Source organism: Sinocyclocheilus grahami, unplaced genomic scaffold, assembly GCF_001515645.1.
Source record: "Sinocyclocheilus grahami isolate Dianchi unplaced genomic scaffold, SAMN03320097.WGS_v1.1 scaffold244.1, whole genome shotgun sequence".
Lineage (NCBI taxonomy): Eukaryota > Metazoa > Chordata > Actinopteri > Cypriniformes > Cyprinidae > Sinocyclocheilus > Sinocyclocheilus grahami.
Window position 1 is genome coordinate 439,195 of NW_015505423.1, and position 12,317 is coordinate 451,511.

Genomic DNA, 12,317 nt, shown 5'->3' on the forward strand with positions numbered 1-12,317 from the left:
TATATATATATATATATATATATATATATATATATATATATATATATATATATATATATATATATATATATATATATTCTAAAAGAGGAACTTACTTTAAGGCTACAACAAAAATACACTGATCTCTGCAGGCAAAATGCACTCAAATACACTAAATGGCACTATATATAGATCATAAATAGCCTTCTGTCGCAGATGCTGACTGAAGAGGGTTTTGGAGCCATCACCACAGAAATAACAATGACTAAGGAGTTCTACTATGCAGAAGACTATCACCAGCAGTACCTCAGCAAGAACCCCAACGGCTACTGTGGACTGGGTGGCACCGGGGTCTCCTGCCCAATAGGGCTGAAGAGTAAAAATTAGCGTGCTTTTACTGTCCTTTGGTTAGACACATTCATATTAACTTGCCTTAATTGAAGCAATCACCACTGCAATACCCAGGCCTACATGAAATTGTTGGATATAAATAAAAACTGTATAATACAACTGCTTTATAATGCTTTAATGTATAGTATATATAATGTGACCAATGCGTTTGATAACAAAATCAACTGACATTTTCCGTGTAATGCAATGACATGCGTACATTAAGTGTGGCTTAAGTGCCTATATACTTTTTGGGTCCACTGTGTACTTGAGATTTAAATAAAAGGACACATTCTTGTCTATGGCAGGCATGATTGTGGGTTCACGTTTGTGTGCTTGTTCTAGATCCATCTGTCTGTTCGATTCGCATACGTATCTATTCATCCTTCCATCTGTCCGCTACCTATGTGATTCCTTCCATCCAAGCCACGCAAACAAGCACTCTCGTCCCTTTCTAAAAGTGTCAGTGCATATTTCATCTCCTCAATTAAAGACTTGACTGCAGTCCCACACAAACAAACACAGCCTCTTACATTCACACACAGTAGAATCTGTGTATGTTGTACCAGGAACGCTGTGAAAAACAAAACCCTTTGTTGATGGCACAAACAACTGTGCATGAAAACCAATTAGCATTCCTAATGCAAAAAAAGTATTGTTAAAGGAATAGTTGACCCCCCCAAAAAAAGTGCTGTTAATTTACTCACCATCAGGGCATCCAAGATGTAGATGAATTTCTTGCTTCAGTAGAACATTAAAGATGATTTATAGCTGGATCCATGGTCCTTGGTGATTCATAGAATGCAAGTCAACAGTGCTGTCACTTTGAGAATCAAAGGAGCAAAACAAGAAACACAAAATTCATATACATGGCTTTTGTTTTAGTTTTTTTTCTTTTTGGTTAAATGCCTGAAATAATGTCTGTGGTTAACACAAACTCAATATACTTTCACATTTTATTCTACAACAAAAAATACATCAGTAATACCCATTGTGATTTTTAAAGCTTTTACTTGTCTTGAAAAAGGCAGGTGCTAACAAGTGGCTAAATGGGACTACAGAGGTTGTTGGGGACATTAATGTCATTGCGTCAAACAGGTAAACTAATCTACAAACTAGTTTTCTTTATAGCTGTGTTTGCGCTTTTGCAAACTGTTCTAACTCAAACTCCCAAGGAAAATGCATTTTTGAAAGTGTTATGGTGCTGACGTTGAAGTCGTGACCTTTGTGTAGTTCGATTATTAACTATGTTTAGCTTTTTACATTTCACAATTGTATTTAGGCTTTAAAATTCATAAAAATTGCCTTCATTTGGGAAGATTATTGTGATGAACAAAATGTGTAAATATTATAAACTTTTGTCGGTCACAGAGTTCATTTTTTCCAGTAATCCAAAAGCCAATGGAAAAATCCTGTTTTTATTGAAGGAACCAGGGTGATGCTTCTTCCAGGTTGACCTACAAAAATACGTCATCACTGCAGCACTCTATTTTGTTGTGTTTTAGGGTTAAAGAAAATGTCCATAAACTTAATAGAAAAGGTACTGTCAATTTTCTGCCAGGACATTTTTCTAGAATTCTTTTTTTTCTTACACTCCTTACAGACAGTTTTTGTCACCTTATATTTCCAAATAAAACTATTATGGGAATAATTTAATATCTCTCTCTAAAATAAATACTTAAAAAACTAAAATAATAAGATTTTTTAAGGCACAGAACCATTAATATGTTCAATTAAAACGTAAAAGCACAATGGAGCTTACATGTAAAAATGAGAGCAACCAAAACTCGTTATTCAAAATAGAGCGAATGTGATATTCTTCAAAATAGTGAGCCAAAGAAACAAATGCTTCAGTATTCACAGCAAAAATAGGTATTTTGGAAAGCAATTGGTGTTTATGGAGGGTCTCTGGTGGGGCTGTGTGCTTTTGGCTAATCCTCTGAGCAGGTGGCTACCGCTCCATGCACCTATCCCTGTGCCACACTCGAAGAGGGCCTCTCTGGGCAAGACTGGCATTGCTGCTCAGGAACCTGGCCTGGCACAGCTTCTAACAGGCTGCTTTCTGCAATGCTGTGAAACAAGGACACTCAGTGACGCACGCACTTCGGTCCTGGAACCTGGGCCTGGAACACACACACACACACACACACACACACACACACAGTTTACTTGGACTAGCCAAGTTAGTGACTCAGGTCACAAAAGTATATATATATTTCAATTTAAAGGTTAAAGAAATATGCAATGCCTGATGGTCACATGACCAAAAGGTATTAAATTAAAAAAACGATTTGCTATTTGCTTCTATTATTCATACACACCTGCTTGTGTGATTTATCAGGAGTTGTGGTGGCTTTTCATTTATATTTTGACTTTAAAAAGGCAAGCACTGGGATTCTTGCTTACATAATGCAATATAATGACATTCAAATTACATCATATTTAAATGAGATTGATCGCTATTTTATTGCAGCCTAGTCTCAACGCTACAGAGATAAATGTGGAATTTAGCTGAAATTTAGTTTAGTTTTAACAGTATACCCCGGTTTCAGTCTAGTCCCAGACTAAAATGTAAGTCTGAGCTGTTTCAACTGAAAGAAACTTGCACTGACTGATCTTAAAATATATCAGTGCCTTTGTTTTGTCTCAGGATGCAGACCTGTAATGCTTTCTCTAAGGCGCATTTATAAAAATTACTTACATTTCCTAATTGAACTATGGCCTAATCCTGGTTTAGTCTAAACCCCGTCTGTGAAACCAGGCCTAAGTTTCCTCTTAGGTTTGAGTAGTTAGCACTAGCAGTAACAGATGGTATGACTGCCATCTTCAGGTGGATAGTGAAACTGCATTTGCAGACAGCCATTATAAAAATGGGTCAAATTGTATACAATGTGTATCAAATGGAGATTTATTTATATTATTGAGATGATGCCTTCTGTTAAAGGTTTACTTTAAAAAAAATAATTTAGCTCTTCTAAAATAAATTTCCTAATTGAACTATGGCCTAATCCTGGTTTAGTCTAAACCCCGTCTGTGAAACCAGGCCTAAGTTTCCTTTTAAGGTTTGAGTAGTTAGCACTAGCAGTAACAGATGGTATGACTGCCATCTTCAGGTGGATAGTGAAACTGCATTTGCAGACAGCCATTATAAAAATGGGTCAAATTGTATACAATGTGTATCAAATGGAGATTTATTTATATTATTGAGATGATGCCTTCTGTTAAAGGTTTACTTTAAAAAAAATAATTTAGCTCTTCTAAAATAATAATCGTCTCAACCTTGAAATAAACACCAGTGAATATCCTTAAAGATAAATTGGGACATAAGTAGCTGTGGTTTATGCATGTTTTCTCTCTTGAAGTAATAAAACAAGTGTACACATTTTGGTTATTGTTGTAAGCTGCTGAATCTCAACTTTAAAAGCACATTTGATCATTGGCATTGGCCACCTAATTCAAATATATTATAATGTCATTATCATTGTCATGTTATCATTATTCTATCTAAAGTGTCTGATCCATCTGACCCGGTGTGCCTCACACGTCCTGAAAAGTGAAGCTGCGGGCTCTTTGATCGCCCCCTGGTGGCTGGCTGCAGTACAGGTCATAAACCCCGCCCTCTCCATGGAAACGAATGGGACTTGAGTCAAAAAAATACAAATAAAAATTAGACTTCCAATACAATTTTCCGAAAGATTTAAGGTCATTTAAGGTAGTTGTTATCACGCTGATATATGTTTAATTGTTCGTCTTTGTGATAAGTTTGATTTTAGCTAGCAATTTGATGCTATAAAAACGGGGCGTGTCGTTATGGTTGATTGGGTCTTCGGGAGTTTGGGCGGGAGTTTGATACCGCGGCTCCACCTCACGACACTACTGCGCAGACTCTGGCTCCAAACGAATCTCAAAGAGTATAGAAGGTCAGGAAATGAGAAATTGTTAACAGTAATATACTTTAAAAAATAATTCTTAAATTGCTCCGTTTAGCCCGTTGCGTCAATGCCACTCCATTAGAGGGCAGACTATTAAAATGTATCAATAGTGATGCTAAGCACGACTCATATCCTCTAGTCGAATCTTTTGTTTCAAAGAACCGATTCAAAAACTGCACGATGTAATTGTATCATCACGTGGTTCCAAATGTCACGGTATGGCACATTTCATAGATTAAAACGTTCCGGTAAAATCCGTTTCCTACGTATTTGTCATTAAGCTGTGTAAGGGTTGTCCTCGGTTGAGTAAAGGTGTGAGACAGTGAGTTGTTGACCCGAGAATCACTGGAATGATTCAGTTTTCAGAACCGGTCCCCGTGATTCACAGGAAAGAATCGAATGAACGATTCGTTAAATGAATCGGACATCGTATCAGGCCTAACGTACAGGTGTTCAGTTTTCAGATCGTCTTGAATCATATTGTTACCCAGGAAGAAGCGATATTGTCCACAAAGGTAATATACCGCTGTTTATAAGTAATGATGAATGTTAGGCAGTTTAATTCGTTATTATAGAACAAGTGGCAAAGTCCTTAAAACGGATAGTTATTTACGGGTGTGACAACTGACGTTACATTCTATAAGGCCACGTTCGCACAGCAGCAGAATACTGTTGTCAGACCTGTATTTGAGTCCTTAATACGGTTACGTTCACAGTACGGTTATTTACCCGTACATTTTCAAGACTCAATCGCATTCTCTGAAAGCCCGCGCTGTGTGAACGGAACCTGACTGGACAACTAGTTGTCTGTCAAGTCATGCAATGCGAGAGAGAGCCTCTCTGCTGTATTGCAGGGTTTTATTAGTGGTTTCTGTAACCTACAGCGGCGGAAATATGAGCTATGTGTCACCTGAAATGGTTTAAGATTTCAGTTCTTCTCCAACGGAGCTGCAACCGTCAGTTTCTGGTCTACACGCGACTCAAATGCTCCCCTCTCCACCCAAAATATACAGTGGGTATAGAAAAGAATCACCTATATTAAAATAACTACATTTAAATAATCACACTTGGATGTTATAAGTTGCACTGAGTAAATACAGCTGGATAAAACAAAAACTGTCTGTCTTCATTACAGGCTGCAGCATGCAAAAGCAACAAAATGTGATTCTTTTAACACGGGGTGCAGTCAGTTAATGAAGATTTGAGGATGAACTCGTGGCTCTATTGGACTCTTTGTCGTGTCAAAAAGTAAAAAGACTTTTCAGTTTTATGGACTATTACATCCCACTCCATGGCATGGGCGGCGCTAGGGAGGGGCTAGCAGATGCTTCAGCACCCCCAAGAAAGACAAAAGCACCGGCATAGCACCCCCACAGATTTTTTCTTGGAATCAATTATATACATGCTATAGCCTATTGTATTTAATAATTAAGATTTAATTAAGATAATTAAGAATTAATTAACTCGTGCAATGCAATAACAACGTGATTTGCAGCTGTTGCACTTTTCGTAATGTCATTATAGCATTTTATTTAAAAAATGGAGCGCTTCCTTCTGCTAAGTAGGCCTGCCCCCGACTAAAGATTTTTTCTAGCCAACTAGTTGCACGTTATATTAAATTGATTATTATAATAATATATTAACCATCCTTTAATTATATAGGCAGGCGTATTAGGCTATAGCCTATTCCGCGCTCAAGCTCGCACATAAAGCAATTCCCTCAAAGCACCGGCAAAATGATTCTGAATGTGTCGGGGGGGGGAAAGAAGACATTTTAATTATTTATTAATAAACTAGTGCTTTCTGAGTCAGTGTCGGGTGCAAAGATAAAGTTGCCGAATGCCGAGGGTGATGTCTCCACATGGACGTGCCTTTAATAGAAATGCACCTTTTTATACGGACTACAAAATTAAAGAATATTACAAAATCGAGTGGGCGAGTTTTCCTTATATTTATTTTATTCATATAAAAAAAAAAAAATAACCTGTTTCCATATAACTATAAACTATGATAAAAGTTTATCAGCATGCGTTGATTAATCCCATGTTGTAGCAAAAAAAAAAAAAAAAATCATGTGCTCGTGCGACCAACTGAGAAAGTTAATCGCAAAAGAGCGACCAGTGGGAAGAATGAGTCTGGAGCCCTGAATTGCCCAGCTCCTTCTGTCTAGCACCCCCTTAGCACCTGCATTCAAAAGTCTTTGGCACCGCCCCTGCTCCACAGTACTTATAAAATTCAAGTTAACTAGTGAAATACCAATATATCGGCAAGGACGATAAAACATACAATGGTTGGCCATGTTGAGACTATGGGCATTGGCGATTACCTTGTTTGGCAATTTTTATTTTTTGGTGAATTTCACAAAAATATATATTTTATTTTTAGCCTATGCATGTGTCTCATGTACCATAATTAAATATTATTAAATTGTCACATTTATGTTGATTTATCTATACTGTACATATAACCGTCACAAGTCATCAGACCAATGACAAGACCGATTTTAAAACCAAACTTTTTTTTTAATACTAACAAAGAATCATCTCAACTACTTGTACATGGCTACCATGAATATTTGTACAAAAATGCAGTAAAAATATTATTGATTAATATATACAGATATGTCTCCTTAGTGTCGGCAGGCAGGACGCACATGTAGATGACAAGAACACCAATGGTCTTGCACGAGTATACACAATACAGATATTGTTTCCCAACATCAGTGACACTAACTCCAGATCAAAGACTTTAAGAACAGAGATAATATCATGTCTTCAGGAGTACATGAAAAATAAAAGGAAATACAGTTACTGAGTGATACTGTGTACAGTCATGTGAATAAGAAAGTGCAATACAGAACAATAAAAAAAATCTTAAATTACATGACGGTAAGGAAGGCTGGCAGCGTGTGAGACTGCAATAGATTTTTGTCATTGTGAGGAGAGAATATGGGAAGAGCTGATTGGCCAAGCAGGCAATAATGAATTGGAAAGGAAAGTCCAAGGCAGTGGACGGTTGGTTGGTATCGGTTTTGTTATATTGCTCTTGTCCCATTCTTTTACACATTTATCCTATTGACGTGTACTGATCCTATGCCTAATTTTTTTTTCAGAGAAGAGGACCAGAGTGTGCACTGCTCGTCTTGTGAGCAATAAATCAAATAAGGCTTGAGGCTGTGGTAGCATAAGGAAACATCTGTGTGTCACAATGCAGACGGTGATGTCAAGAGAGAGCAGTAAGTACCCTGTTTCCAGAACAGTGAAAGAGTCACTGCTTCAGGGGGATGGGGTGTATTATTTCTACATTATTTCAGGCTAATGGACACAGACAGATGAGTTGCAAACCTACAGCATTTGGATCAAAGAGCAATCCAATTCAACAGAGATTTGAGGAAAAATGGTGAAAAATAGCTACCACCCTTAACAAGTCGTGAACACTGAGCAACAGATGTTTAAGCCAGATAACCTCCTTAAATTTACAACATACTCGTACAATAATACTTTCAACGTAGGGCGTCAGTCAAGGATTACATTAATGACACATCACAGTGTTGATGTACTTTCCGGGATGGGTGACATTTATATATCTTGGAAGAAATAATATAATCTTTATACCATAACTAACTAATGTTTTGCCGACTATTCGGGTTTTATAGTGCCTTTGCGACTCAAATCTATGGATAAAGTGTGTGCATGCCATGATGTTATGTACTTTAGATATATAAATAAATTTTTTTAGCTAAATAATCCATAAATGAGTTAGGCACACCAAAAAGATACTGATTGAATAAGGAAGGTCGACATCATCCTCGTAACGTTTGCTTTTTGTTACCCACTGTGTAATAGCACTTGGAAGATCTGTCTCAGTAGCATCCTACTGTGCATGTTTTCTTTGACATGATTAGAAATGAACTTGTGTGCGAAAGTCTCACAGACTACGAGGAGAGCTATGGATTTGGACAACTACATTAAATTCTAGAAACGAGTAACCGTGCATGATACAGACTTCATTAAATGACATCTGATTACCCATTGATGTCATCTAATCTCTAATGGGAGCTTACAGGAAAAAAAAAGTTCTTTAAGGTTTCCATCTTGAAAAGGGCATAAGAAAAAAAAAATTACATTGAGGAAGCAACTCATATAGGTTCCATTGAAAGGTGTGATCAAAATGTCAGCTTATCGTTTGGAAAAGCATTGTTTTTCTTCAAGAACACTGTTGGCGAGACACAGAGACGGTTATACACAGCGGGAAACAGCTACCAGAACATGCACTGGCCTGAAGAGAATGATTCTTGTGGTCTGCACTTTTTGCTCTGCAAAAGTGAACCATTTGCCATACTAGGGTTATTTGACAGAAATTTGTTAGGGAAGATATATTTCTAAGGGTGCCACATGCAGCGCTGGTGTTTAGCCACATTTAGCGGCTAGCATGCCCTTATGAAGAATGTAATATTATTAATGGCTTGCTGGGTACAAATGGTACATAGTTGTGGTGCAAGAGCAAAGCCAAGTGGCCAGCTATCAGCCAGTAAGCACATCTGACACTATCATGTGCCACAGCCCAGGAGCCAATCAGAAATGTAGGTGAGAGCAGGGACGGTTACATGCTGCCTCTAACTGGTGATCAGATGACATTACAACAGAGTCAGATTGGGAAAGAGTTACAGAGAGCGGCCATATTTAACACAGAGTATTGCAACATAAAAATAAAATTGTGTGACAGCACATTTAGTATTGTATACATGTGTGTGCTGAATGAGAAACATGTATTAGAGTTCCTCAGACCCTGGTTGTGTGTTTAACAAGGTTCTGAGTGAGGGTGGCAGAGGTCCTGTGAAGGAGATGGTGGAGGGGATAAATCCTCCTGACTCTGTGGAGCTGTAGAGTTCAGTGCGAGACTGGCAGGTCTGGGCGTCGGGTCTGGATGATTTTTGGTTTAGGGTTGTTCTTTGGTTCCTCTTCCTCATCTGTATCACTGTCACAGACATGGACCACCACGCTGGGCGTAGACTCTGTGCCTGCATGTAGCTCAAACTTCTCACCTGTGTGTAGAAGAGAAGAATCTGTCAGCTTGAGAGTTTCTGGCTGATGTATCGAATACTGATAATATTTTTATAGAGATTTTGCTGGCGATATAAAATAAAGCAACATTGGGAATATTACATTGATTTGCAGTCATTACACATTATTTGGCCATTGTTTCACAATTATTTCTTGTCTCACATTAATAGGATAATTTAGAGAGAAATTTAATATTTTCTGTTTTTAAAATTTGTTGGTAAATTTTGGTTTTGAATTACAATATGGCTTTTCAAGTAAAATTTAGAAAGTTTGATTAATTTCCTCTAAACTGTCAAAATCCCACTGAATTAATTCAAAACGAATTTGTTCATGACTACTTTTTTATATAAATTAAAATGATTTCAGTAAGTTGGTATGATTTGATTTTGAAAGAAGTCTCTTATGTTCACCAAGGCTGCATTTATTTGATCAGAAATACAGTAAGAATAGAAATATTGTGAAATAATATTAGAATGTAAAATGAATGCTTTATTTAAATATCTTTAAATGTAATTTATTCCTGTGATGTCAAAGCTGAATGTTCAGCAGCCATTCTTCTTATTTTTTCTTATTATTATCAATGTTGAAAAATACTGTGCTGCTGTTGTGGAAACCATGATGCATTTTTTCGGGATTTTTTGATCAATAGAAACGCATATGAAATATAAATCTTCAAAAACGGTTTGAACGGTAGTGTAGGTATATGCTGTTCATTATTTTATTGGTGTGTATTAATGTAAATGATAAAATATAGCTAGACAGTACATTTTTACAGCATTTTTTGCATTAAACTTTTTTTAAATTCTAATTGGCTTGTACCATTACTTATACTGCATTGTAGTCAACATCCTACATTGAATAAAATATGATTATCAAATTTCCCACTGCATTATTAACATTTTTTAAAATATTTTTTGTATTTTTAATTGGTCATCCTAAAACCAAATGCTAGCATTGTAATTTCTTTCCATATCTAACTTTCAGTCTGCAATATTAAGCAGAGATTTTTCAACTTAAGACTTTGAATGGAATGCAGCATTATATAGTCACTTTATAACTGTCTGATTGTTAGTATTGCAGGGGAAAATACTATATTATAGTAATTTATCCTGCAACACTAACAATCAGGCCTAGAGGGCACTCTCTCTCCAGAACTCAATGGGAGAAGATTGAGGCTATTTTAGGCTGGCTATAATTGCGGTTTTGCCAGAGAAAACCTGCAATGATCCATAGCATTACAAGCATTATTAAACTTATACACAGAATCCATTAGGGAACGGTGCTCTATATCCAGTGCTGAAAATCCTTGTAACACTACCGGAATGGAAACCTAGAAATCCATAGAGCCTGTCCGTCAGAGAGGGGTTTGGAGGGGTTTCCACACTTGAGGTAATTAAAACTAGAACTGCACACATTCACAAGAGATAAGCTGCTTTTCTACATCTCTCCATCCTTGTTGCACGAGTGGACGAATACACTGTGTGTATGTTTGCAGGATGGAACAGAGCAGGAAGCGAAATCAAAGTTTACCACTGTGCCTTTGGGCGGCATGAGTGTGCAGTGCATTGTGGTCACCCAGAGGATCAGCACACTCTAAAGACCCTCTTATCTTAATTTTTTCTGGAAATCTCTGGCTTACGCTGTCTGTCTTTTCCCTAGTCCCATTTTTTCCTTACGTTTTATCCTGTGTGCTGCTCATATTTTCTTGCACACAAGCAAACGCGTGTATCCAAACTTTTTATCTTCTCACTGTTTTGACCTAATTCCTCTATCAGTTACGCGTCTTATGTTTTATTCATGCAAAACGCATTCGTTCAATCAATTCCTCAGCTATGTTCCTACAAATTTACAATCTCCCTCGCATTCCTCTTCTCCTGCATAGCCTCCTGAGGGCCCAGCCTCTCCCCGAGACCTGGGCATGACGTCAATGCTGCATACTGACGTCAAGGGTCAGACAGCCGAAGAGAGAAAGAGCGAGCAATCAAGCTCATTAACGCAGAAATGAAACCTTAAAGTCTTCCTAGACCATGAGAAACCTTACGAGAGGATAAAAACATAAGATTGTGTGGTAATGTTGCATAGCCATCTTTAATAAATCAGCAAAAATGAGTCTTTATTAAAACGGCAGTGATCTCATTGGCATGCGGAGCACATCTCCCCAGCTCTATCCTCCAATTCATGGGCACCGCTCATCCAGAGCCATGTGTGTGTGCATGACAGCCGTGCACCTCTGAAGACCCAACAGCTGAGAAGGAGAGAGGTGGGGAGCGAGTGTGACCGCCGAAAGACCAGATGGATTTCGTCCGGTTAGTGTAGATTCAGTGGGCCGGCGCAGGAAAACGGTGTGAGGTATTTTTAGAGCATTCTTTCGAAAGGGGCAAAACACTTCCCTTCATCCTTTTAAAGCCCTCCTCTCCAAAAACACAAATGACAATTTCTGCATTCCTTAGCAACCGTCCCAAAAATAAACCCCCTCTTCTGATTGAAAAAAAAAAAAAAATCCTTTATGGCAACAAGAATGCCATACAAGCAGGAGCGTACAAAGGAACAGATCCAATCGGATAAGCACAGCTGCAGACTGAATAACAGCCAGTGAATGGATAATGACTCACGCAAATTGCCATGTATTTGGTGTCAGCCATCTGCCAATGTGTTTGAAAATACCCTCAAATAGTAAAAAGTGAGGAGCTATGCTGTACAGTACTTTGATCCATTGATATTATGCAAGTGTTATGCATATGCATTATGCACTATAACCTTTCAGAGAGGCTGGGTTTCCACACATTTTGATGAGCACTGAATTTTTTTTTTCAAAAATTGTACCTTTAGCTTTTCACAGATAAGAGGCAGTACCCTCAAAGGCACACATTTGTAACATATTTATCCATGAAGCATGAATACTAGTTGCAATTGCTAACACGGACAATAGTTTTACAGCATTTATTTATTCATT

General features: G+C 37.6%; 2 protein-coding genes across 4 annotated transcripts in view; one reads left to right on the forward strand and one right to left on the reverse strand.

Annotated features, from left to right (window-relative positions):
- The window catches only part of LOC107598064 (mitochondrial peptide methionine sulfoxide reductase-like), a 78,934-nt gene extending 78,240 nt beyond the window's left edge, over nt 1-694 (forward strand). The window contains exon 6 of the mRNA XM_016289311.1: nt 196-694. Within this exon, the coding sequence (XP_016144797.1) occupies nt 196-366 (171 nt within the window). The 3' untranslated portion in view covers nt 367-694. The remainder of the gene's footprint in view (nt 1-195) is intronic.
- A 6,707-nt stretch (nt 695-7,401) lies between these two features.
- LOC107598065 (calcipressin-2-like) overlaps nt 7,402-12,317 on the reverse strand; it is an 82,065-nt gene continuing 77,149 nt past the window's right edge. For all 3 annotated transcript variants that reach the window (XM_016289313.1, XM_016289315.1, XM_016289317.1), the window contains one exon: nt 7,402-9,345. In XM_016289313.1, the coding sequence (XP_016144799.1) occupies nt 9,191-9,345 (155 nt within the window). In that variant the 3' untranslated portion in view covers nt 7,402-9,190. The remainder of the gene's footprint in view (nt 9,346-12,317) is intronic.